Source organism: Aethalodelphis obliquidens, unplaced genomic scaffold, assembly GCF_003676395.1.
Source record: "Aethalodelphis obliquidens isolate GAN/ISIS:26980383/991018 unplaced genomic scaffold, ASM367639v1 scaffold139, whole genome shotgun sequence".
NCBI classification, from domain to species: Eukaryota; Metazoa; Chordata; class Mammalia; order Artiodactyla; family Delphinidae; genus Aethalodelphis; species Aethalodelphis obliquidens.
In genome coordinates, this window is record NW_020838083.1 from 270,819 (window position 1) to 296,865 (window position 26,047).

A 26,047-nucleotide genomic window follows, 5' to 3' on the forward strand; every position below is an offset into this window, starting at 1 on the left:
TGGATGCTGAAAGCAGCCGCCTCTTTCTGGAGGACCACAAATGACTTGAAGAACCTGGACTTACATCCCATCGCCCTCTAGTTGTGTGACCCTGCTGTGGTTACCCAACCCTCTTGAGGTCCAGCCTCTTCATTTACAAAATAACCATTTAAATTCTGAGTTTGGGGGCAGCATTACTGTATTAAACGAGACAGTAGATGGACATGTAACAACTCACTTGGCACATGTTAGGTGTTTTGTAGTGTTTTTGCTTTTTCCTTAAAAAATAAAAATTTCTAGGATCATCTGAGAAAGGGCTTCAGGACCCCGGAGTCTGAATAACTCCCCCAGTTTTCCCCTTGCCTGTGCCTGAAATACCAGCACAGGAGATCCTCTCTCTCACCTGAAGCTTTGAACATTTGTACAGAAGTGTAACACAGGGATGGGATGAGAGAGGAGCCAGGCCCCGGTGTCTCTGAAGTCTTCCCACACGTCTCAGTGTGGAGAGGCTCTGGAGAGAGGCAAACACTCGATCCTCATTGGTCCCGTGCCTTAGTCTAGTGCCTACTGTTTACTGAACGTCTAGTACTGCCTTCCACCCCTTATGTAAAACTGGAAAGCCCAGTAAGGCCTGCTCTCTCCATACTGAGCGCCAACTCTGTGTCCAGCCTGGGGGACGCAGGTAAGTGTCTTCCTGTTACAGTGAAGCTCAGAGAGGCAACTTTCTTAAGCTCCTTCAGTGACTCACTGTTAGGGCCAGGATTTAAGGACAAGTCTGACGGAATCGAAAACCAAAGTAAAACATATTTGGGAACTTTATTTTTTTAATATATATTTTTTTACTGTTCCATTTTCTAAAAATTTAGCCCTAAAAGAAAATTCTTATCTAGGAACGATACATTATCCATTACCCACATCTAAAGGACTGCCTTGGAGGATGGAAAACATCCATTAGGCTTTAAAGCCTTTGGGAATGCTCCAGCCTTGAGAAAGCTCCCCTGTTTATGTCCAGCCTGTACACTACCCCAGCAGGGCTGTTGTTCTAATTCAGACCTTGGGGTTCTAAAGTTTTCTAAAGTTCCACAATATACTTGTCTCCTCTGTGACTTAGGTGTTCTGAGTTCTTCATTCTAAAATAAATATCTCAGAAATAATCTCAGTACCACAGAGAACATGCTTCCTTGTCCCACACCTGGCAAGGGAGACCCGTCTGTAGTATGGTTGACTCTGGCAGTTGCCTTACTTACAAATGCTACAGTCACCCTATTTTATGCTCATTGTGTTGTCACCAGCATTTTAAATCTTCCCCCTCTGAGGTGGACCCCTCAGGCAGCTTTCCTGGAAAATTCCAGTTGCGACTCTGAGATTCTGTTTTACATTAAAGAGTTTTGAGGGAGTTTGAGTTTCTTTCCAGACTAACTTCTTTTAAAAAATAAGCAACCTTCCAAGTTGAGAGATGATTTTAAACTTCAGGTGAGTTCTTCAGATAATGACTGTGTCTTTATTGTGTGGGTGATGTGATCAGCTGTGTCATAGTCCCCATCCAGCCCCGTCCCTTGGGTGGTAGGAAACTCGGGCTCTGCGCGACCAGAGGGAGAGAGGGACATTGGGCTTGCCAGTCAATAGTTGCTATTGAACAGCTGAGCTGTTGCCATTTTAGACTTGTAACATATAGTTTAATGATAGTTTATTTTGGTTTGCTATTTATGGAGCATTTACTGTAGGTTAGGCACTTTGTTAGGTTAGGCACTTCTCATCCCTACAGTAACCTTCCAACAGGGGAGGTGTTACCTTCTTATACAGGTGAGGAAACGGACTCAGAAAGCTTAAGTAGCCTGCCCAAGGTTAGCTACCTTTGTTTTTTAAATTTTATTTATTTATTTATGACTGCTTCAGATCTTTGCTGCTGCAGCGGGGTGTGGGGGGGCTACTCTTTGTTGCGGTGTGCGGGCTTCTCATTGCGGTGGCTTCTCTTGTTGCGGAGCACGGGCTCTAGGTGTGCTGGCTTCAGTAGTTGTGGCACGCAGGCTCAGTAGTTGTGGCTTATGGGCTTAGTTGCTCCACGGCATGGGGGATCTTCCCGAACCAGGGCTTGAACCTCTGTCCCCTGCATTGGCAGGCGGATTCTTAACCACTGGACCACCAGGGAAGTCCCACTACCTTTGTTTTAGATAAAGAACTTTTTCGTAGTCACTTTATGTCACTGTAAATATTGGCAAAATGCTTTGGGCCCTAAGCAGAGATAACTAGTACTTGCCTCATGGGCTGTATTGATAAAATATGGACTGTTTCTCTGACCTCGACTTGTTCATTCCACAAATTATTTGGGTGCCTGCTATGAAGTGGCACTGTGCTAGATGATGTGGATAGAAAAGTGAAGACAGATGAGGTTCCTGCCCTTGGAGTTTATACTGTAAACAGACAGATATAATTACAGATTATGATCATTTTCCCAAAGGAAACTGAAAGGGCAATGAGCGAGTGTGTGACTGGGGAGGACTCCTCTAAACAGGTGACGCTTGAGCAGAGGCCTGAGGATGAGAATGAGCAGTAGCGGCAGGGAGCAAGTGCAGGGACCCCGCGGCGGGAGGGAGCCTGGTGTCCTTGAAGAGCTGAAAGCTCACAAGGCGTGAAGCTTAGTAAGTGGTCGGGAAAGTAGCAGGACATGAATTGGGGAAGTGGGCCGGGGCTGGCAGCATACGTGGGGTCTTTTAACCGTGTAAGGAGTGGGAATTTTTTTTTTAACATCTTTATTGGAGTATAATTGCTTTACGATGTTGTGTTAGTTTCTGCTTTATAACAAAGTGAATCAGCTCTACATATATATATATATATCCCCGTCTCTCCTCCCTCTTGTGTCTCCCTCCCACTCTCCCTATCCCACCCCTCTAGGTGGTCACAAGGCACCGAGCTGATGTCCCTGTGCTATGCGGCTGCTTCCCACTAGGTATCTATTTTACGTTTGGTAGTGTATATATGTCCATGCTGCTCTCTCACTTCGTCCCAGCTTACCCTTCCCCCTCCCCAAGGAGTGGGAATTTTTAATTCTCAAATGTAATGGGAGTCCATGAAAGAGCTTTAAGTGTTTTTGTCAGGGAAGGAAGAAAGAATTGTGGAGGAAGAACTGGAGAGAGGCAAGAACTGAAGCTGGGAAACTAGTTAGGAAGCAGTTCTCTGGTCCAAGAAGCTATGAGAGACCCTGGAAATGCAATAGTACACAGAGTCCCTGCCCTTATGGATTTTTAAATTCTAGTTAGGGAAGGCAGTTAACAAGTAAGCAAGTAACACCAGCTAGTACTAAGTGTTAGGCATGAGATTAGAAAGTGACAATTTAAAGTGAAGGTGAATGACAAGAAGGAGCCAAGCATGTGATATTCTGGGGAGAAGAGTCCAGGCGGAAGGAACAAACAGCAAATTCAAAGGGCCTAAGGAGGGAAATGTGAGTAATAGATGAGAGATGCGATCTAGACCACTGTCGGGGGCAAGGGAGATGGAGATGGGCACTGCCGAATCTTCAGCTTGAGAATGGTGTTTTTTTTGTTTTTTTTTTTTTGCGGTACGCGGGCCTCTCACTGTTGTGGCCTCTCCCATTGCAGAGCACAGGCTCCAGACGCGCAAGCTCAGCGGCCATGGCTCACGGGCCCAGCCGCTCTGCAGCATGTGGGATCCTCCCAGACGGGGGCACGAACTCGTGTCCCCTGCATCGGCAGGCGGACTCTCAACCACTGCGCCACCAGAGAAGCCCAAGAATGGTGTTTAAAGCCACCTGACTGGGGTCTCCTCGAGAGAGAGAGAGTGTGGATGGAGAGGACGTGGAAGACAGCCTAGGTACTGTCAAAACTTAAGAACAGAGGGAGGGGGGCAGCACGGAAGCTTTGAGGCAGGAGGAAAACCAAGGGTGCAGAGTTCTGGAAGCTAAGAGATGCCTAGAGGGGAGAGCTTTTCCAGGAGGAAGGATGGGTTGCCTGTGTCCAGCCCTGCTGGGAGGTTGAGGAAGATGAAGCTAGAGAGTGTCACTCGGACCTGGCCACTTGGAAGTCCTGGTGACCTTACAAAGAAGAGATTAGGCAGAGTGATTGAGTCAGGCTAGGCTGGAAAAGGCTGAAGAGTGAATTAGAGGTTGAGGAAGTGCAGTCGAATATTTGGAGAAATTTTGATGTAGAGAGCAGAGAAAAGGACCTTTACTGAGGAGTGGCGGGTGTGGAGTCAACATGTTGTGGGGGTTTTTGTTATTTTTTATTTTATTTTATTTTTTACAAATTACAAATATTTTATTAGATGCTTTAAAAACTCTTTTTATAAACTTTAAAATGTAACTAGAGAGAGACTTCCCTGGTGGTGCAGTGGTTAGGAATCCGCCTGCCAATGCAGGGGACACAGGTTCGAGACCCGGTCCGGGAAGATCCCACATGCTGCAGAGCAACTAAACCCATGAGCCACAACTACTGAAGCCCACGCGCCTAGAGCCCGTGCTCGGCAACAAGAGAAGCCACTGCAATGAGAAGCCCGCACACCTCAACGAAGAGTAGCCCCCGCTCGCCTCAACTAGAGAAAGCCCGCGTGCAGCAACAAAGACCAATGCAGCAAAAAAAAGAAATATATATATATATATATAAAACTAGAGAAGTGTACAAATTCTAAGTGTACAGTTTGATGAATTTTCACAAAGTTAACATCTATATAACCAGCACTCATATTAAGCAACAGAACATTACCAGAAGCCCCCTTGTGCCCCCTTCCATCTACTGTCAGAGGATAACCCCTGTGCGATTTCGAGCACCATATAGTAATCTTCTTGTGTTGGAATTTTATATAAATGGAATCATTTAGTATGCGTTCTTTTGTGCCTATCTTCTTTCACTCAGCATTATAAGATTCATCTTTACCGTTGCATGGAGCAGTAGTTTGTTTATTCTCATTGCTGTATGAATATACCTTTATTTCTCCATTCTACTGTGGATCGACATTTGGATCTTTTCCACCTTGGGGCTATTACAATAGAACTGCTGCAAACATTCTTGTATACTTCTTTTGGTAAACATGTTTCTGTTGGGTATGTACCTGGAAGTGGAATTGCAAAGCCCTGGGGTGTGTGTGTGTGTGTTTACAAAGTGGTTGTGCCAGTTCATATTTTTTGCCAGCAGAAAATCCTGTCAACACTTGCTAGTATCTGTCTTTTCCATTTTAGCCATTCCAGTGGGTGTTTGGTGGAAACACATTGTGATTGTAATTTGTACTTGCATTATGACAAGGAAGAGTTTTTTAAGTCTGGGAGGTCCTGGAAAGTGTCTCTGTGCTGATGGGAAAGCTCCAGTAGAGGTGGAAAGCAGATGCTCAGAGGGTAATAGGCTGCAGGGCAGACAGACTGATTTTTTTTTTTGTGGAATCGGGAACACTTCTCTTGTGGCCTACGGAGTGTAGGCTTCAGGGTCTAAGCGACTTAGATTCAAATTCTGGCTTTACTGCCCTCTAGCCATGACCTTTAGTGAGTTACTTAACTTCTCTGCACCTTGGTTTTCTTACCTGAAAATGGGAAGAACTAATCTGCCTTGCCAGATCGTTGTGAGAATCACATGAGATAACACTAGGTAGTACCTAGCTCAGTGCCTGGCAGATAAGCATTCTTCCAGCAGAGTATGGCTACTTTCTTCTTTACTTCTCAGAATATGTAATTATTGTACAATTATTTCAAAGAGGCATGGCTAAGCCATATTGATAGGTTTTTCATAGCATTTCCTTTCAAAGCCATTGCATTGCAGTTCCTTTCAAAGTCATCCTTTAATTGCTTCTTAAGGATGATATACAAGATGAAGCAAAGCCCATTCTGTATTAATGTTCCAGAACGTGGGACACTTTCCTTTCTGCTCTTAACAGCATAGATGCTTTTGATAATTCCAGCAATACAGTAGTGATAGTAGGCAAACCACCCTCAATAAACTGGAGATGATTCTGTAAGGCTTGCAACTAGCCATTTTCTGATTCGTCATGTCATAAAGGTACTTCTTTGAGGATTGGGGGCATTTTAATTAGGTTTTTTCCAAAGGATTTTTGTAATGTCTTATACGGTAGGTTCACCATAAGTATGTTAATTCCAAGATGTTGCTGTCTCTGCAACCGGGTGAAGCCTGTAGCTTGGCACACAGAACAGTTAACTAAAATCAGAACAGATTGGATGAGAATCTTGGGGGCCTCAACTTTAGTGCCTTAGATGTTGGTGGTTAGCAAGGTGGTTTTGGAGTTGCATTGCAAACTCAGAGATTTTACTAAGATGCTGACGTTCTGACCTTTTTACTCCGTGGGTCCATTCTGACCCTTCTTCTGTCTTCCATGGGAAAGTCCGTGACAACCACTGATCCACTTAAAATCATTTGTCTTGAGCAGGTGGACAGGTAGAGAAGTGATTGTTTTAAAATTACTTAGTATTCTAGGACTTAATAGGGAGAAATCACAGTATCTGCCCTCTTGCCTCTAACTATGGCTGTACTCAGCCTACCTGGAATAGGTCACTTATCTTATCCTGTTCTTAGCACTGTAATTTTCCTGTTCAACAGGGTTCAGTCTCCCAAGAAATACCAGCTTACTTATCAAGCTGACAAAACCCCATGTGTGAGCTAACCGTCCTTGCCTCATACCACTGGGTCCTTCCACAGGGAATAGTACATTTTCTTGTTCACCCCAGCCCTACATCTCCCATCTTCTTTACCCTTTAGGCAAATTGGAAGAGGAGAGCCTGGCAGGTTTCAAACAAACGCAGTAGGAGAGCAGTCAGACTGTATTTGAAAATTAGATCGCCAAGTCCCATCTTTTCTGAAGAGGGTGAGAATTGGCGAAGGAATTTTCAAGCCCTTGGCGAAGGAATTTTCAAGCCCTTGGCGAAGATTTGATGATAGTTTTCTTTGCAGATCAGAAAGAGGTTTGCAGATCAGAGAGGGAAGTTTTTCACAGTTGTCAACCTAGGGAGAATTCTTTATACATCCCACAATTGGTTCCACTTTCAGTCCTTAAGTAATAGATGCCACATGTGTGTCTCTGTTTAGGGCTGACGGATGCGACGTACTCCCCAAAGAAGAGTGTTATTTGTACGGCAGTGTTAAAATGACAGACTCTTTGCTTTCACTCCCTGAAATAACCCTGAATGTAGTTCTCATTTAGGCTTAGGGCTTTCCAGTTTGGCAAGACCACATTAAGAAATGTGTCTTTTGGTAGTTAAATATATGTCACAAAGAGTAGAAGCCTAGTTTGCTGACTTCAGTGGCCCTGTTCTGTTAGGGTGAGCAGGTCTAAGGTATTTTTAGCACTGGAGACTCTTCCCCAGTGACCCCTGCCCACACACCCACATCCCCAGGATGAGGCTGCATTCTCCACCCATACATGGGGCTGGTGGAATAACCAAGGGGCAAATTTCAAGTCTTCCCACACAGCCAAGTCCTTGTAAGAGTAGCCAGATACTCCAACAGACTGACGGTGTTTCTTTCAGAGCTGTTCTGAGGAGGCAGGCAGTTAAGTTTAGAACCAAAGTTAGAGGATGGAAATAGTGCTGAGGAAGACAGGTCGTCTTGATTCCCAGCTAAGGAAAAGCTTTCTTAGCTTCTGTACCAGGAGGGCTGAGTTGAGCTGTATATATCGTGCCTGACTGGGCCCAGAGTCCCCGGGGGCAAGGACCTTGTGGAATTCACTTTTGGTCTCCCCGGTGCCCAGCACATCTGGTGCTTCCCAAGTGCTTGCAAAAGCACATGAAATGAAACAAGGTACAGCTGGCCGGCTTTCCAGAGTTCCCGACTGATGGTGCCTTACCGAGTGGGTCTACCCATTCCGTGACAAAGTCCTTACCTCTTAGGGAAAAAAATTGCAACATGTGGATTCCCCTTGTGTGGAAGAGAAGTCTGTTTTTTTCTTGTGGTTAAGTATTTCATTCTTCCATCTCTCTCTGCTAATGCCGTCAGCCTATCTTTGGTTCCATCTGTCTTCACCTCTGTTCCACCCTCTGGTGAAGGAGGTTGTAGTCCATCCCCACGTCTCATCACTTGGTCACTTTTCTTCCCACTCCTGGTCGTCGCTCCCATCATTCATTTCCAGCTTCCCTTCTTCTTTCAGCTCTTAGTCTTGGGGGCTTTCCTCTGTGGTCTATGAATACGTCTACATTTCTCTTATCTCATGACCTCTGCTGCCTTCTCTTTTCCCTTCGCTGTCAAAAGTTTCTAGAAGGAATGATTTATCCTTAAAGTCTGGCAAGTCCTCCCTTCTCATTCACTTCCCAACCTGTGGTTACCGGTCAGCTTGTCTCTTCCTAAACTGCTCGGGCATGGAGCACACTCACAGTTTCCTAAAACTGGGTCCATCTCATTCTTCTGTGTGTTCTCCTCTCTGGGTCATTAAACAACGTTGAAAATTTCTTTTTGAAATTCAAGACACTGTTCCTGTTCTCCCACCTCTGAGCATGCTTCGTTCCTTCCTCTGTGCTGGTTGGTTCTCCTCTGCTTGCTCTTCGGATCACACGTTCCTGAGGGCTCTCCCAGGCTGGCTTCTCTTCTGACCCGGACTGTCTACCCAGCCTTCTGGCCCTCTCTGACTGTACATACTTTCCAGTAGGCGAGGATCCACAAACCTTTATCTTCAGCCGACACGGTGCTGTGCATACACCAGCAGATCCCACAAGTCAGGTACAAAACTCAACTCAATCTTAACCTGCCCCCACTCCCCATTTCACACACAGACACATGCTCTTCCCGAGGGCTTTATCCCAGTCAACCATTCCACTCTCTCTCCTGTTGTGTAACTCAGAGAGCCAGCGTCTTCTCTCCCCTCCCCCCACCTCTTCTGTTCATTGCCACATCCTGCTAAATTTGTCACAGATCTAGCTGTCTCTTTCTCTTTTGCCCATATCCTCATATCTTTCTTCCAACCTGCCCCTCTCAGATTTGTCCTCCACACCGCTTACTGCTGTAAGTGGCCACGCTAAAATGCAAATAAGATCGCAAAACCTGGTTGCCTGAACCGTTCATTGTGTCCCACTACCTATAGGATGAAGTCCAGACTCCTTACCATGGAATACAAGGTTTTTCTTTTAAATGGCTGCTTGTTTACTTGCTGTGCTCTCAGCCACCCCTACCCTTACCTTTGACCCAACCAAGGATTTTGTAGTTTCTTTAATGCCCTGGTGCAGTTCTTGGTTGTTTCTTGAAAAGTCTTTTTGCTCTTAACTTTCTGGTCCGTAATAGTGTTACTGACCAGGGTTCTCGGCCTTCTTTATCAATAGAAATTGGTAAGAGGCCAGATGAGAAATTCAGGCAAGGCTTTCCTGGGGCCCCTGCTGCAGCAGGGGGAGCGAGAACAAGCGGCAGGTTCCCTTGCTCACTCGCTTGCTGAGCAGGGGTGCGAGCTGTTTCCTTATATGGGTTGAGGATAGGAGCAGGTCCAGGGGTCGGACTTGAGGGCTGGCTGGGGTGTTCTGCCCACCCCTCTGGCGGTGGTGTGTGCAGGGGGCATGCACAGTGCCCTGCTTTTGCTCCCTGCCTTTGCTCCTGGCTCTTTAGAAGTGGCAGTTGGGTTTTTGGTCTTTTTGTATCTTGTTGTCCATAATTTGCCCCAGTGCATGCACGTAGTTATTTTTAGTACCTTATAGTTTATTTGTATTTTGTTGCTCCAGGAGACGTTTGTCTGGGTGAAGCATTGCCGCAAAGGGTCCCAGGGTCCCAGCCTGTCTCAATAGGATATATCTTCCCTGGTCACTCCTCCATCCCTGAGGAGCTGATCGTTGTTCCCATCTTTGTAACCCCCCTTACACTGCACAAACCTCCGTTAAAGCACTGATCACCCTGAAATTTCAATTTTTGGTTTTACATTTCTAGTTCCCCTACTAGACCATGAACTTAGGTAATCGACCATACTCACCTAGCACTGGAGACACAGCAAGGCATTGGCTCCTCTAAGGGCTGCATGCATGAATGAGTGGAGGATTTGACAGGTTAGTGAACCACCCACAGCTTTGTCTCAAGGCTGCTCTGCTGTTCCCCTTCCCCTGACCTCATTCAGTTAATTGATGCATCCTGCTGATTCTGTCAAAGATCTATCTGTCCATGTTTGGGACAAGCCCAGGAAGCCAAATGGTAGTTGTGAAATCTTTAGGTTTACTTTTTACCTGTGCTGTCTCAGAGAAATTGCAGTGAAAGCATTGTTATAATGCTAGTAGCAACAACTAAGGTTTATTTAGTGCTCTACAGCCTGGAGAATCTCAGATGAGAAAAATGAAGTACAGAAAGGCTATGACTTGTTAGAGGTAGGTAACAGCCCAGGTCTTCAGATTCCAGATCCTCTTGTATTATTACACACTGTTTCAGATGCTTCCATCAACAGGTGATTTAAAGAGTTACAATCTTCCTCTTTCGGAGGGCTACTACTCTGCTGTTGCCTGCAGTCTCTTGCCAACAAATAACTCAGTTATTTTACTGCTCTGGGCTTCATTATTCCTTGTGAATTCGTAAGGCAGATTAAGTCCCTGTTTTCTGGGAATTGAGAATCTTCAGACAAGTCATAGTGAGTCAGAGAGAAATGTTTTTGATGTGAAGGAAATGGAACGAATGTGTGGTTAGTTAATCTTTAAATATTGTATGTGATTCATTCATTCAGTAGTACTTGTTGAGCCACCCATCTGCTGGGCACTGTATGACTGTCATGGTCCCTGCTCTCATGGGGGTCATAGGCCACCGGGTGAGACAGGTATTAATCGGACATGCCTGCAAAAGTGAATGCATGTATTATTGGAGGCGGTGTTGGGAAGCCGGAAAGGCCCTGGAGTAATCACGAGGCCAAAGGTTATAGCTGGGTGAACCAGGAAGTTCCTTCCTCCTGCTGGGCCTCTTTCTTTTCCTCTAAAAAATAACCAAGGTGGAACCCGTTGGTGTCTTAGTTCCTTCCAGCTTACTACGTCTTTGAACTCTTATCTAACAAAGGCACATTCAGTGAGTCAGAAGGCAGAGCAGAAAGTACGATTCTTTTGTGTGAACTGATTGTTAAAACATGACATGTTTCATTCGTTATCTCTGTAAGCAGAGTTCAGGCTTACAGTTTCCATCCTGACTACCTTGGTCTACAGAGAAAAGCACATTTTACTTTATTAAAGCAGCGCTTGGCATTTTAGTGGACCCCCTTGCAATGTTTAGTTTATTCTGACATTTGAGAGATTGGATCCTCTTTGTTCTGTGATCTCAAAAAATCATCAACCCCCCAGCCCCTAATTCCTGTATTTGATATGTAAAATGGAAGTAATAACCCAAAACTTCTTAATAAGCCCGCAGAGGCACTGATTCAGCAAGGAAGCAAACATTTGTGGAGCATCTGCTGTGTGCACGACACTGCTGAGTACAGAACAGACACGAATAAGAAGTGGTCCCTGCCCTCAAGGAATGTATGGTTTAGTGGTAGAAAAAAAGCATAACTATCACAGGTGCCGTGGTAGACGTTGATGTAGGGTCGGACGTACAAATGTAAGAGCTGTACGTAAGTTCTGCTGGCTGGTGGGAGGGGAAACCAGGGGGCAACGTAGTATAGGGAAGAGAATGTTAGGTTTAGAGTCAGAAGAGCCGGGTTTTCGGAATCTCTGTTCTGTATATATTAGTTGTGTGACCTTGATTCCTTTGAGCCTGGGTCGCCTCATCTAAATAAAGGAAGTAATGATCCTTCTGCCCCGTGGTCAATGTGAGTGTGGAACTGTACACGTGTGTATGATAGAGCTCTATCTGTCTGAGCTCTAGGGGCAAGGTCATGTTCCTGAATAAAATGGCTGTTAGGCCACTTGTAATTGCTAAGACAAAAGATTTTTTTTTTTATATATTTATATATTTATTTATTTATTTATTGTGTGGTACATGGGCCTCTCATTGTTGTGGCCTCTCCCGCTGCGGAGCACAGGCTCGGGACGCACAGGCTCAGCGGCCATGGCTCACAGGCCCAGCCACTCCGCGGCATGCGGGATCCTCCCGGATCGGGGCACGAACCCGTGATCCCTGTATCGGCAGGCGGACTCTCAACCACTGTGCCACCGGGGAAGCCCCAGACAAAAGATTTTATTTGAAGTAAAGCTCTCGGATTAAACCCAAACAGGCATCAGCAACCTTTCAAAGGTAGCGTGCCAGCTCTGCTGCCTTTGCCGGCCTGTCCTGCAGATCAGGCGTCTGTGCGCACCTTTCCTGTAACGGCAGTGGGTGTGGTGCAGGAGGCAGTAGGAAGTCCGGTGGCCCCCGAAAGCCCATCCTCACCTTGACTGTGATGGGAGGTGTGGACTGATGTTACTGCTCACCTGTGCCCTCAGGAATGGGGACGCCGTCAAGCTGTGTCTTAACTCTGACCTTTACCCCCTTCTCCCTCGTGCCAGATTTTATCATGTGGGCAACCTGCTGCAACTGGTTCTGCCTGGATGGACAGCCTGAGGAGGCCCCACCACCCCAGGGAGCCAGGACGCAGGCCTATTCCAACCCTGGGTACAGCTCCTTCCCTTCCCCCACGGGCTCGGAACCAAACTGCAAGGCCTGCGGGGCCCACTTCGCAAGCATGACCAGGAAGGTGAGTGTCGACCTCTCGGCCTGCTCGGTCGCTGTAGCCTCAGGCCTTCAGGCAAGTCTGCTGACCCTTCCATGGTGCCTGCCCCTGGCCTTTGCCTGTGCAAAGCTGGCAACCCAGACCTGTCCTTTCACAAAGGTATTAAAACTAACCAAGCAAAAGCAACACATCTTGGCGTAGATTTGGAGCCAGCTAGATCTGAATTCTGATAGCAGCTAGGCAACTTCCTAGCTGTATGACTTAACCTGTCTTGAGATTCATCTTCTCCGTCTATGAAGTAGGGATATAATAATTGTACCCAAGTCAACATCTCGCAACGTTGTGGGAATAAAATGCGCTAAGCTGCGAAGGGTGCCCGGTGCGATGCTTGGGGTGCAGCAGGCACTTGCTGTTATTTCCTTCATTAGCTGCCGTCATAAAAAGCCTGGCTGCAGGTGAACTTGTTCTTTTTATTGAAAACAGTGTCAAGGACATCTCAGGTACGTCAGGACCCTAACAAGATGAAGACTGGAGCTTATTTACTGTTGCCATTTCATTTGAAATGCATGGTAGCCGTGTTTTCCAGATTAGTGAGCAGGAGGTAAAATCACTGGCTGGGCCATGGTGTACGGGTGAGGGCCATCCCTCTGTCTGTGGTAAGCACGCCTGGGGCCGAAGGTGAGCCCTGATCCAGAGAACTGCTGCATCTGTCTTCTTCTACAGAATGAGAGGTTTGCAGCCTAGAATGTGACGTTTAAATGATGATAATGAGAAATTTGAGAGGAAAAAATACTTTCTAAACCACCTTCTGTATGCCAGGGACTATTTTAAGCAATTTATAGAGTTTTTGTTTCATTTAATCCTCACAGTAACTCTATGATGTAGGTTTTAGGGTCCCTACACTCCCACTTTACATATGAGAAACTAAGGCTTAAAGTTTAACAGGTAAAAAGGAAACTGTCAAGTTCCTGATAGCATTGGAGACATTAAAATACTCATTCTTTCCCCTCTACTTAAGTAGTGCCCCAAGATCACCTGGTTATTAAATGGCAGAGCCAGGATTCAAACATAGGTCTTTGACTCTCAAGCTTTCTCCCAGAAGACAGTCAGCATGTCAGAATTTCTGCAGCTCAAAGTGTTGACCAGCCACCCCTTTGTAACTGTAAGACGATGGAGAATTGGCATTTTGCCTTGTAGGTTGTATTTTGCCTACACCTCAGTGCAGTGCTGGGAAGGTGGGCACGTAGCCAAGCTTTGTTGTGGTTTGCTTGGCTACCCCAGTCACTGCGAACTCAACCAGAGAGGCTCCTGCAGGCCAGGGGACTGTGGCTCGGTGGGCAGGGGTGCCTCTCCTTTTATACGTAGGCTGAAAGGTTCAGTCCATGATGGAGACTGAAGTGGCGAGTAGGAGGAACTCGGGGCCACGTGGCCTCAGTGCTGTCGGTGGTGGAGACGGTGGGGTGGAGTTAGGGCCTGAGATGAGATGGAAGGAGGGCTGTCGGGTCCTGGTCATGTGCCTGGCACTGAGCCTGGCATTTCAGATGCGTTGTCTCACTGAAACCTTACAGCAGCCTATGATGCGTGTATTACTATCATTTGTTCCCATTTTACAGATGAAGAAATTGTTCCCTTTATCTAAGGTAGTAGTTTCAGGGACTCCTCAAGTACATCAAGAGTCTGTTGGATGTCAAAGCTCGTGCTGTTTTCATTGTTACATTGTGAGAAATGCTAGGAACAACCAGCTGAAGTGGCAGAGTAATTGGCAAGAAAGGAATAGGGAAAACCCTCGTTTAAATGAGGCAGCATGGGGAATTCCCTGGTGGTCCAGGCGTCACTTTCACTGCCGAGGCTGTGGGTTCAATCCCTGGTCAGGGAACTAAGATCCCGCAAGCCGTGTGGAGCGGCCCCCCCCCCCCCAAATAACTAAAAAAAAAAAAAATAAAAGAAGCAGCATGAATTTGCAATAGGTTTGTTTGAAACCACCCTCCCCCCTTTTTTTTTAAAGTCAGTTATCCTCTGGAGTGGAAATGGAGAGAAAGCGCAGAGAGGACGATGGTGGTGATCCAGGCTCAGGATAAGCATGTCGAGCACATTGGAAACTTGAGAGAACCAGGGGATCTAGCGAGTTCTTGACATTGCTCAGCCTGAAGAGAGAACGTGAATGAACAAAGAAACCGCCCCAAGAGAAAAGAGAATGATGGTTGGGTCAGGGTGGGAAGATACTTTATTTTCCTTATAGTGGTTATCACCACCCAACATACATGTGTTTGTGGATTGCCTGTCTTCTCAGATGGTACATAGGATAAGGGATTTTGTCAATTTTGTTCACAACTTTTCCCCAGTATCTAGAACAGTGACTGACACGTGGTAGGTAGGCAATAAAATTTTAGAAATAAATGAATGAATGAACGAATGACTGCTGAGTTGAGAGCAGTTTGAAAAAGAGGAAGTAGACCAGAGAATTTCTATTTTCATCACTTTATGGCTGACATTTCCATGCTGAAGATTTTCACTGAGGGCCGATTCTGTCCCAGCAGCATGCTAGTAGCTGGAGCTTACAGTTTTGTGGAGAGAATACTAAGACATAGGTCTTTCCCTTAGGGAGCTTACTGTCTGGTCGAGGAGGCCCACATTTACAAAGAACTAATAATAGTCAGTTGCATAAGTTAAGTACTAGGGCATCAGGCATTGTTGGTAAATTGATAATTCTAGCCGGATGAAGGAAAGTTTGTTGATTTGCAAAGCAGTGGCTGAGGTAAAAGCACCAGATGTGGAGCAAGTTCAAGGTGGACTTGGGAACTGTGAGTGGCCTGTTTGGCCAGAGTGCCTGTTTGGCCAGGGAAGTTAGGGCAGCAGGGTTGGGATCAGGTGGTAAAGGGCCATGACTGCCATGGTAAGGAGTCTATCGCCACCAGACAACAAGGAAGCATCAGAGGAGTTTGAACAAAGCAGCAACCTGATTGATCCCATTTCAGGGAGCAGACGTGGCTTCGTGAGGAGGGTAATTCGATGGAGCCATAGGAGTAGCACTTAGGAAGCTCTTGCACACCTGGCGGGAAGTTCCCAGAGCCTGGTGTAGGGTGGAGGCCGAGATTGATCGAGGTAGCTTCCATTTAGTGAGCAGCTCTTTGTGCCAGACCTTGTGAAGAAGTGGTTGTTAACCCATTTTACAGATGAAAAATTTGAGACTCAGATACAACAGGTACTTTAGCTACTAAGACACAAGGGCACACAGCTGTTGAAGACAGATGAAACGGAGGAGGAGGTCAAACTAAAGAAGGCAGAGAATCGGTCTGGGTGCCTAGGAGCCTGACAGTGATTAAAATAAGGATTTTTTTTTTTTATTCAGTGGTTCAGTGGAAAATATATTATTCAGTATCTACTGTGTGTCAGACATTGCGTGGGCTAGGCAGGCAGAGATGAAGAATGTCAGCCCTCCTTAGTAGGGAGCTTGTAGTCTGACAGGAAGATGGGGGCAAATACACAGCCACACAAGGAGACAAAAAGAAAGCTTCTGTAGCAAGAAGAGCTTTTGTGGGGGGAAAGAAAGTTCCAGTCTGGAAGGTAAAAGATGGTTATTGGTACAATGTTTTCTTGCCACAAAGGGATGGATTAATTTTGTGAATATTAAGGATGTTTTCTCCTATGAGAACTTTGCACTTGTAATTTCATGCTTAAGTGGATCAGCATCTTATCTTAAGGGTTTGGCATTTAACAGCTGCAAGCTTTTAAAATGTCTTTTCTAGAAGTGTTTGAATTGACGTGATTACATGGATCCTACTGTCTCTTTTTCCTTTCTTCATCGAGGTCAGTATTTTCCGACTGCTCATTGGGTACAAAGTCCAGAGAGCACTAAGGACTTTGTAGAGAGGACGTAGTAAGAAAGATGGAGCCCTGCCTTCCCAGAGTTTCCAGTCTCAGAGAGAAATGGCAGGCTGGGATTTGCCACAAGCCTCATATCCCATCTGTATTGGTAACACCTACATATGGTCTAGCAGCAGCCCTGCCTATTTTGGAGGGAGTTTGGCGCCCAGCCTCTTGAGCTGACCAGGTTGAGCAGGAGGCTGGGGAGGTGGTCTGGCAGGGAGGTTGTACTTGGGAACGTGGAAGAGAAACTCAAATCTCAGAGTAGAAAGGGGGTGGCTCCTAGGTACTGGCCCACGTCGGAGATGAGGCACGGGGGAAAGGGAAAAGGAGGTGACGGTGTTACCTTTAAGTGCGTTGCGCACCCGCCGCACGCTGAGGTTTGCTGTGCCTTAGCTCACGTAGTACTTGAGTAGTCCTTGGAGGTAGGCTGAGCTTCCGACTTTACAGGTGAGAATCTGACGCTCTGGGAGGTTATCTGTTTTGCACAAGTTCCCTTAGCTGGGACGTGACCAGCTAGGACTTAATCCTAGTGTGTCACGCCTCGGGCTGCCCCTTTCCTCCCGGTGGGCTGCAGGAGGGGATGCTTATGGGCAGGATGGCTAGGAGGAGGGGCTGGTGGGCTGAGAAAGTGGGCCCGCCCTGTGCCAGGGAACGAGGCTGGGGAGAGGGTAGAACAAGGAAGGGTGGATTGGCAAAGGCGGGTGCCCCTGCCAGCCTCCCAATGCTGGTGTTTGCCTGTGTTCCTGGCATTTGTGCAGGCTCGTCGGCTCCCCTAGGTCATCTTTCATGCGACCTCATGAGTCAGTTTGCACCATTTGCTAGAATTTATACATATGTGTTTCCCTTGCTTGTTCTGCCCACATTTGTTGACAGCTGCTTTTCCCTTCTCCTTTGTTCTCTTCTGCCTCTGCAAACTGAGGTTTTAGCCTCAAGAGAGCGCTGTCTTACTCTTTCCCCTAGGGTGTGTTTCAGATGCCAATGCCGGGACTTGAGAATCCCTGGCGAGCTGCGGGTTACGGAGAAGCTGGGTTGGTTGCTGCCTTTGCATTCTGATCTTGCATCCATTACGCCGCACACCTTTGAAGAAGAGAGGTGTTTAGATCTGGCTGATTGAGCAACTTGGGGCTTTTTAATTGTGTCAAGCTAGGTCTTATCAAACTGCATTGACTTAAATAATGTTCCACGTCAGGACCTACAGCTTTACTACACGGAAGCCTCGTCATTTCACTCTGTCATCCTAAGCACATCTCATTGCCCAACAGAAAAGCTTTAGATATGACTGAACCCCCAATACCCAAAAACATTCAGTTTCTACCTGAGTGGCTACTGGTCCCAGAACCCTTATGAAGTGAGTGCAGCCATGCGTCCTTTCCAGTCAGTTGCTGAACATTTTATTGTCTGGTTATAACTGTGTAGAGAATAAGGGAGCTTGATATGTGTCCTTCCCCAGCTTCTAAGTATCACTAGTCAAAACGATGGTAAGCATTATGCTTGTTTTCCTTTACTGCACGAATGACACTTAGAGAAAACGAACTATAACGACGTCAGCTATGCAGACTTTTACTTCAGTGCCACACAAGAGTATCTGTGATTTTGACTCTGGGAATCTCAGTCTCCTGGGCATTCTTGTTAGCTTGAATAACTTTCTATACTTAGAAAAGAGGGAGCGGAAATCTTTAGGTTAATACTTAAGTCACCACAGGATGAAAAGTTTTAAATTTCTCTAAAGGATGAGTGAGGGCGCCCTCCGGGACCAGCCCCGTGGGCCCAGGGATTACCTGTCTGGTGGCATGTGGCCTGCTGGTGGCTGGAACAGGCCTCAGTCAGATGTCACCGTGCTCGGTCAGCCTGCGGGGCGAGAGGCCGAGGATTTGCTTCCTGTGAGCTGAGCAAGCCTTCATGAGTTGTGTTGTCTGCAATCCTGGGAGGAGCTGCTGCCAGGCGGTACCAGCTTGCCTTCCAGGCACTCTCGTCGCCCATCTGAGACACCCTGTACTTTCACAGATGAGAGCTCCCTAATCACGCCCAGAGGGCCTCCTGGAGCTGACTAAATATTTGTCCTGGGTAGGCTCTCAGGCACCACTGAGTTCCCAGCACTCTGAGTGGGCCTTCCTGGGGTGGGGGTGGGCCTGGGCCTCAGCCTCTGCAGACGGGGCACGGGGCTGGCAGTTGGGAGATGGAGAGCCAGGCCCTTGACTCAGCCCAGCTGTAGGCTCGCCTGGGGCTGAGTTAGGCAATGTGAGCATGACTGTGGGCACCAAACTCAGACCTCGAGTGAGAATCCCAGCTCTACTCTTTACTGCCTGTCCTTTAGGATGGGATTTAATCTCTCTAGGCCTCAGATGCTTGGTCTGTAAAACAGGGAAGTACGCGGATACCTACTTTGCGGGGTTGCTTTGAGAATTAAATGACAAGCCAAATCTAGCTCTAGCACATAGTGGCCCCTCAATAATTTAATGAATAACATTAATAGTAACAACAGTCACCACCATAACCTTTATGCATTTGCTTTCTTATCTCAGCAATAAAGTAGAAAGAATCATAGTTCAGGATTTGAATCTTGACTCTTATCATTGGCTTGTATTTCCTAGCAAGAATAATTAAAACACTGAACTTATTGAAGACTCATGTGTCAGATATACTAAATGCATTATCTCTTAACTTTACAACAATCATATGAGGCAGTTGCTGTTATCGCCTTGCTTTACAGATGAGGAAACTGAGGCCCAGAGAGGCTGAGTTAGACCCCCAAGGTGACGCCACAAGAAATGGAGGAGGGAGACAATGAAAATGCGGGGTTTTTTTATCCTGAAGCTGGTAGTCTTAATTAATAGCCTCCATTTCTCTACCAGTAAAATGAATAAAGTAAGCCTCCGACGGAACACTCCACGTAGTGTCCTGTATGTGGATACATGATGCCTACAGGGGCTGCGCCACCTCCAAGTGGCTCTTACCCTGAAATCTGCAAGGTAGCCTGTACGCGCAGGGGGAGGAGGAGCTCAGTAAAAGTAAGAGTGATGGGGGAGTCTCGCCCAGCTCCCATCGCACTGTCTTGTTCTCACTGTCTGACGTGGTTTCCTCTGCCTCTTGCTCTAAGCAGCAGACCTGCTTGGACTGTAAGAAGAATTTCTGCGTGGCCTGTTCGAGCCAAGTGGGGAGCGGGCCCCGCCTCTGCCTTCTCTGCCAGCGTTTCCGAGCCACAGCCTTTCAGCGGGAGGAGCTCATGAAGATGAAGGTGAAGGACCTGAGGGACTATCTCAGCCTCCATGACATCTCTACCGACATGTGCCGGGAGAAAGAGGAGCTGGTGTTCTTGGTGCTTGGCCAGCAGCCTGTAATCTCCCAGGAGGGCAGGACTCATGCCCCCAGCCTGTCCCCGGACTCCCCCGAGCAGCAGGCCTTCCTGACCCAGCCTCACACCAGCACGATACCTCCTACCTCACCCGGCCTCCCTTCTTCACCCCCAGCCCAGGCTCGGGACCGGCAGCAGGTACGGGCCCATTTGCAGCCACACCATCTCTGCCAGTTGGAGGGCTCGTTTTCCTCTCCCGCCTGTACCGTGGGAGTGGGGCAAGGTTAAGTGTCCGGATTATGTGATGCCTTTCTGCTTACTGATGAGGGATGATGTTTTCTGGACATCCAACTCACGTTTTGGCTTTTTTCAGGGATATTGATGCACGATACTGGGTGTTTGTGTTTTTTGTTTGTTTGTTTTAATTTTTTATTTTATTTTATTTATTCATTTTTTTTTTGGCTGCGTTGGGTCTTCGTTGCTGCGTGCAGGCTTTCTCTAGTTGAGGCGAGCGGGGGCTGCTTACTCTTCACCGCAGTGCGCGGGCCTCTCACTGCAGTGGCCTCTCCCGTCACGGAGCACAGGCTCCAGGCATGTGGGCCTCAGTAGTTGTGGCGTGTGGGCTCAGCAGCTGTGGCTTGCGGGCTCTAGAGAGTGCAGGCTTAGTGGCCATGGCTCACGGGCCCAGCTGCTCCGTGGCATGTGGGATCCTCCTGGACCAGGGCTCGAACCTGTGTGCCCTGCACTGGCAGGTGGACTCTCAACCACTGTGCCACCAGGGAAGGCCTTTTGTTTGTTTTTAATATATACATATCCCAGTTAGAGAGTTTTTAAAAATTCATTTTTCCAGAAATATTTTGAGAAAACTCACTGGTATTCTTTGTGTTTAGTTCTGTTCAAATTGCCCTCCTACTTACTCACCTTTGTTGTGGTCTTCCTTGGCCGGATGGGGAACTCCGTTCCTCAGTGACCGTCACAAGGCACAAAGGAAGAAAAGGAACATGTAGAGGGAAGGGAGAGTGGGGAAACACTGTGACTAGGACAAGGGCGCTGCTTCTCTTGCCAGCCTCTGTCTGGGTGGGGCAGTGGTTGGTGGGCTGTTGAACAGTAAGCAGCCTTACCAGCATCCTAGTGGGGCCTGGGAATGGTAAGCTCAGAGCAGCACATCGACTGAAACATGAACCAGGCATGAAAAGTACAGAAATGAATAACACATTGCTTCTGTGCTGAGAAAGCCCCTCTAAGGGGGAAGGTAGATGCAGAAACCAACTATTGGATTAGAGTGATGCAGGTGGACCTCACCGTTGTGTAAGGCATGATGGCGTCCCGTAGACATACGTAGGTGCCTTAGTGAGCCTTTTACTTACATGGCTTGGGCAATAGTGGGAGGATTAGGACCTAAGAAATCCGTTTTCCACATCCAGTTTGTCACTGACTCTTGGGTCAGTTTGGGTGAGGTTTGAGCCTATAACAATGAAATGGGGTTAGTAATCCAGACCACTTTTGCTCTTGCCAGGATGTTGGGAGGACAGACTAGCGTGATCTCACGTCTAAAGGGCTTTGAGCCGCCTAGAGCAGGCACGTGCCAGTGTTGTCAGTTCCCACACAGGATGTGGATGGCTGCTACCTCTTGTTTATGATCACCTCCTTTGCCAGGATGGGGCCCCCTGATTCAGCTCTGACGAGCACTGAGGCATAAAGGCCACTGTGATAGCATGCTTTACCTTCAGGAAACTCAGCAGCTCCCTTGTTGGCTTGAGCCTGCTTTCTCCCCAGTGCACTCTGGAGTTTAACTCTTCCCTCAGCTCTGGCTCTGTCTGCTGGACAGGTTTGGGCTCCTGCTTTGACTTCCTCCCTTTGCTTAACTAAGTGTTTTCGCTGTGTTTATGGGGAGCCAGGAGAGTGCCTTGAGGGATTTTTTTTTTCCCTCAAGAACCTTCAGGTGGCTTTTCCAATGAAAGGAGTCGGTTTTAAGCTTCCTTTCATTAATCAGAAGTTTCCAGACTGCACCCACAGGAGACACTGTGTACCGGATCTCATTGGGTACTTCTCTGATGTTTTCAGAGGGCCTTCAGGTCAGCTCACATCCCCTGTTCTGGTGAGGTCTGCATTTTGTCAGCCAGAAAAACAGGGGAAGCAAAGTAACTTGTGCGTGGCTGCCCAACGATTCTACAGCGAACTGCACCCAGGATGCAAATCTGCTTATACCATTCACCCTACCAGGGCCCTTTCCTGTACCTTTAATGTCCTGGCAGTAGTTGCTGGTGAAGAAAGTGTGTGGAATAAGCACAACTGTGCACACATATTCATTGTAGATTTTGGTTTAGCCAGTGGGCAAACTGAAAAGACAGGAGCATACTTTGCAGCATGAGATCTAATTTCTCTTTCCTGGAAAAGAAAGGACATACAAGAAGCTGTCTACTTAGGATGAGGTTAGGCTCTGAAAGACTTTTTGTAACTCCAAGGTGACACCAGGAGGCCAGTGTGTACTACACCGACGTAAATCTAAGAGAAAACTAGACGTTGTTTTGGATGCATCTCCGTACATGTGTACTATATGTGGGGTTGTATCGTCCCTTGGCATTTTTGGTGGTGATGGTTATTTCTACTCTTCATTGCCACTGTAGTTGCTTGCCTGTTCTTTTTTTTTTTTTTTTTTTTTTTTGCAGTATGCGGGCCTCTCACTGTTGTGGCCTCTCCCGTTGTGGAGCACAGGCTCCGGACACGCAGGCCCAGTGGCCATGGCTCACGGGCCCAGCCGCTCTGCGGCATGTGGGATCTTCCCGGACCGGGGCACGAACCCATGTCCCCTGCATCGGCAGGCGGACTCTCAACCACTGCGCCTCCAGGGAAGCCCGCTTGCCTGTTATTAATTAGCTCCGTATTATGCATCCTAATCTGAGATGAGCGGCTAGAGGCAGTGAGTGACTGGTTTCTTTTACTGAGACCAGTGGAAAAGGCCTGTGAGCTCAGACACCTCTTTGCTCTGGGCTCACGCCAGGCCCTTTGCCTGTTGGGAACAGTGGGTGAAGAGGATCTAGTTAAGGGATTTGTGGCTTCAGTGGTGATGGGATTAGGAGGCTCACAGTTCTGACTACTCTGTGGCAAAACCTGAAGGAGTATCTAGGAGGAACCTTTTGAGAAGTTAGAATTCTAAGCAGAATGAAACTTCTTAAGCACAGGCGTTTGTCTTAAATAGTCTCAGGCTAATAATAATTTTTGACCAGGTTTCAAGACAGCTCTCAGTAATAGTGTGCCCTGCTGGTTGGAGCATATTTCTAGAATGTGAGAGCAGCAACTAGCCAGAAGAGAGGGGTAGGGTGGTGAGGGTCTGGAAACTTTGTCTCATCCAAGCCAGATGAGGAAGTGGGGGAGATTTTGTGTGGAGGAAGGGAAGCTGTGATATGAACAGCTGGGAAGAAAATAGTTGGCATTGGTCTGGGGGCAGAACCAGGGACGGTGGGCAGAAGTTGTCGGGAGGGTAGTTTGGGGTCAGTATCGGGAAAAAACTTGACAGCGGTCCCTCACAGGAGTGGACGTGTTATCTTCCTTTCACTCGGAGTGTTCAAACAGACTAAATTGACGGTGAGTGGCGGTTAATGCCGTCCTGGTGGTGGGCAGAATTAATGCATCTTGTTCTAGAGTTGAAATTTATTTCTATTGCTTCCCTGCCTGACAAAGTCAGTGTTAAAGAGCAGGCTTTTGTAGTGCTGTTATGTGAGACTCCAGATTTCCGGGGGAGATGGGAATGCGTTTTGGATATGGTGTGAGCTGGCAAGAGGCCCATGCTATCCCTGGGACATCTCTGTGGATGTGATGGCACCTTTTTCTTCCCACAGGCCAATGGCCATGTGTCTCAGGACCAAGAGGAACCCGTCTACCTGGAGAGCACAGCCAGAGCACCTGCTGAGGATGAGACGCAGGTGGGGCCCCTGCTTGGGTCTGTGCCTTTGCCTTTGCTCTTTCACTGGCGTTCTTAGGATGTTATTAGGAACCTCTTGGCAGACTCAAAGTGGAGAGAGGAGAATCAGTGTGTGATGATAGTCCTTCTGAAATTCTGTTTTCAGGGGTGGAGTTTAGTGTTAGCATTCCAGATTAACCTTTGTGGCTGTCAGTGTGTTCGTGTGGAGTTGTGAGTCACAGTGGAGACTGGGGAGCCACATGGCCCATTAGTTTCCAGTCTCTTGACTTTCTAAGAGCTGCCAGAGGGCAGGCTCCCGGTGCCGCTGTGCAAATCTTGTTCTTTTCTTCTGTTTCTAGCACACAGTAGCCATTGTTAGGGGAAGGAAGTCAGATAGTCAGGAGGAAAGATGGGAGGGAGTTCAGGCCTCAGCCGTGGCGGGCCCAGTGCACAGGGGGGCACAGCCATCGGGGCCGTGGAGCTATTGTCACGGGTGCATAGAGAGGATGCTTGACCAGGAGGTGGGCTCCTTCGTGGGAAAGCAGAACTGTCTCTGGGGGAGAAGGACCAACACCATTCTCAGTAGTTTCTGCTGCTGCGTTTAGTCATCACAGCAACCCTGTGGGGCAGGTCTGCTGCCTCTTCTTCATGGAGGGGCAGTTGGGCTCCGAGAGGTGAGCCACTTGCCTGATACTATTCAGTACTAATCAGCGGAGGAATCAGATTCAAAGCCAGGGCCACCTGCCTCAGACTGCAGCTCCTTCTACCGGGTCATGCTGCTGGGCGGGTCGGGCCGGCTGCGCCTGAGCACAGGGCTCGGGTTGGGAAGACACCGCGGTCTCTCTTGCGATGCAGGGCACCATGCCAGCTACTACTCCTGTTCCTACTCCTCTTGAGGCCAGTCACCAAAAGCACGGGGTGATGAGTGCTCTGGGGTCCTGGGAGGGAGAGCCTGGGTTGGGGGAGCTGAGCCCACCGATCTCATCTTTGCCTTTGCAGTCTGTTGACTCAGAGGACAGCTTCATCCCAGGCCGGAGGGCCTCTCTGTCTGACCTGACCGACCTGGAGGACATTGAAGGTCTAACCGTGCGGCAGCTCAAAGAGATCCTGGCTCGCAACTTCGTCAACTACAAGGGCTGCTGTGAGAAGTGGGAGCTGATGGAGAGGGTGACGCGGCTGTACAAGGATCAGAAGGGGCTACAGCACCTGGGTGAGGGGCCGCCTGGGTGACAGCTGCACGGAGTTCCAGAGTGTTTGCTGTCTCTCTTGAGAGTCGACATCGACCTGACTAAATTTCCCTGCTTTTAGCCCAGGAAGGAGTCACCTTACACATCTGCAGCCTCTAATAATAGCTGTCCTTTGGAGTTGAGGGCTGGGATTGGGTATTTACTCCTCAGGGCAGCCTGTGAAATAGGCGTTATTAGTGTCTTCCTTTTATTGTAGAGCCCAGATTTGAACTGAGGATTTCCTGGTCCAAGTCCGTGGCCTTTCCCCACACACGTCACCCCTGCCATACTGACTACTGCCTTTACCAGTACTCCTTCTTTGCACACATGGTGCAAGAACACTGTGTCCTGCCTGCACTTGGGCTGTTCATTTCCCAAAGCATGGTATCATTTTCAGCGATGCCCAGTAAAATATCAAGGTCTGTGCTCAGATGAGTTTGGAAAAAAAAAAAAAAGAAACTTTATGTCCCTGCTGCTGATTCATGGTGGATGAATAATGGAACAGTAAAGGCAGAGAAGTCCTGCAGAAGAGAGAGGAGTTGAGCCGTGTGGAACTCTGCATTTCCTGAAGTGACTTCACCCAGAACCTACCCCCGCCCCCTGCCCCCCAACAACCCCTCCCCCGCTGATTTGGTCCTGCAGGTCGTTTTGACTCCTTGCCTGCTAACAGTGGTTGAAGTCGGATTTGGGGCTCTCCTCTCCCAGAAGCTCAGATTCGTCAGAGTTAGGGGACATCTGACTGGTCACCTGATCACAGACTCTCCCCTTTGGGATCGTCCCCAGAACTTCCCTAGAGTGGCGAGGACCTGGGACTAGGAGATGGCTCCGCCGGGGGGCTGCATCCCGACTCCCTGGCTGACTGGATCAGACTGTTCCTCCTTTCTTGACTTAGTGCTGGCTTCAGAAGCATCAGAAAAGGACACTGTGCTTATGCAGTATCCTTCCTGCTTGGCAGTTTTGTTCATGGCAAAGCAGTGGAATCTCTCTTTCTAAGACTAGACCAGACACCCCGGCAGGAGCTGTGTGTGAGTCCTCCGCATGTAGGGGGAGTGAGGAGGGCGGGTGTTCTGTCTGGGCTCTTGGCCGGCCTGGTTCCCAGCAGGTGAGCAGTCAGAGTTCGGAAGTGAAGGCAGGGTGGCTGGAGACTTTCCTCGTGCCGTCACATATTCAGACGCCTTCTTTCTCTTTCCTTTCCAGCGTGTGGTGCTGAAGACCAAAACGGTATGTAGTTGTTCCTGTTTGGGAACA

General features: G+C 48.0%; 1 protein-coding gene across 9 annotated transcripts in view; it reads left to right on the plus strand.

Annotated features, from left to right (window-relative positions):
* RFFL (ring finger and FYVE like domain containing E3 ubiquitin protein ligase) overlaps nucleotides 1-26,047 on the plus strand; it is a 67,541-nt gene that overhangs the window by 36,359 nt on the left and 5,135 nt on the right. For 5 of the 9 annotated variants that reach the window (XM_027099765.1, XM_027099774.1, XM_027099773.1 and 2 more), the window contains exons 2-6: nucleotides 12,350-12,537; nucleotides 19,481-19,870; nucleotides 23,512-23,595; nucleotides 24,573-24,783; nucleotides 25,997-26,020. In XM_027099765.1, coding sequence (XP_026955566.1) covers nucleotides 12,350-12,537; nucleotides 19,481-19,870; nucleotides 23,512-23,595; nucleotides 24,573-24,783; nucleotides 25,997-26,020 — 897 coding nt within the window. Of the gene's footprint in view, nucleotides 1-3,650; nucleotides 3,808-12,349; nucleotides 12,538-19,480; nucleotides 19,871-23,511; nucleotides 23,596-24,572; nucleotides 24,784-25,996; nucleotides 26,021-26,047 lie in introns of those variants that run through there. The other 4 variants (XM_027099772.1, XM_027099766.1, XM_027099768.1 and 1 more) reach the window with 4 other exon arrangements.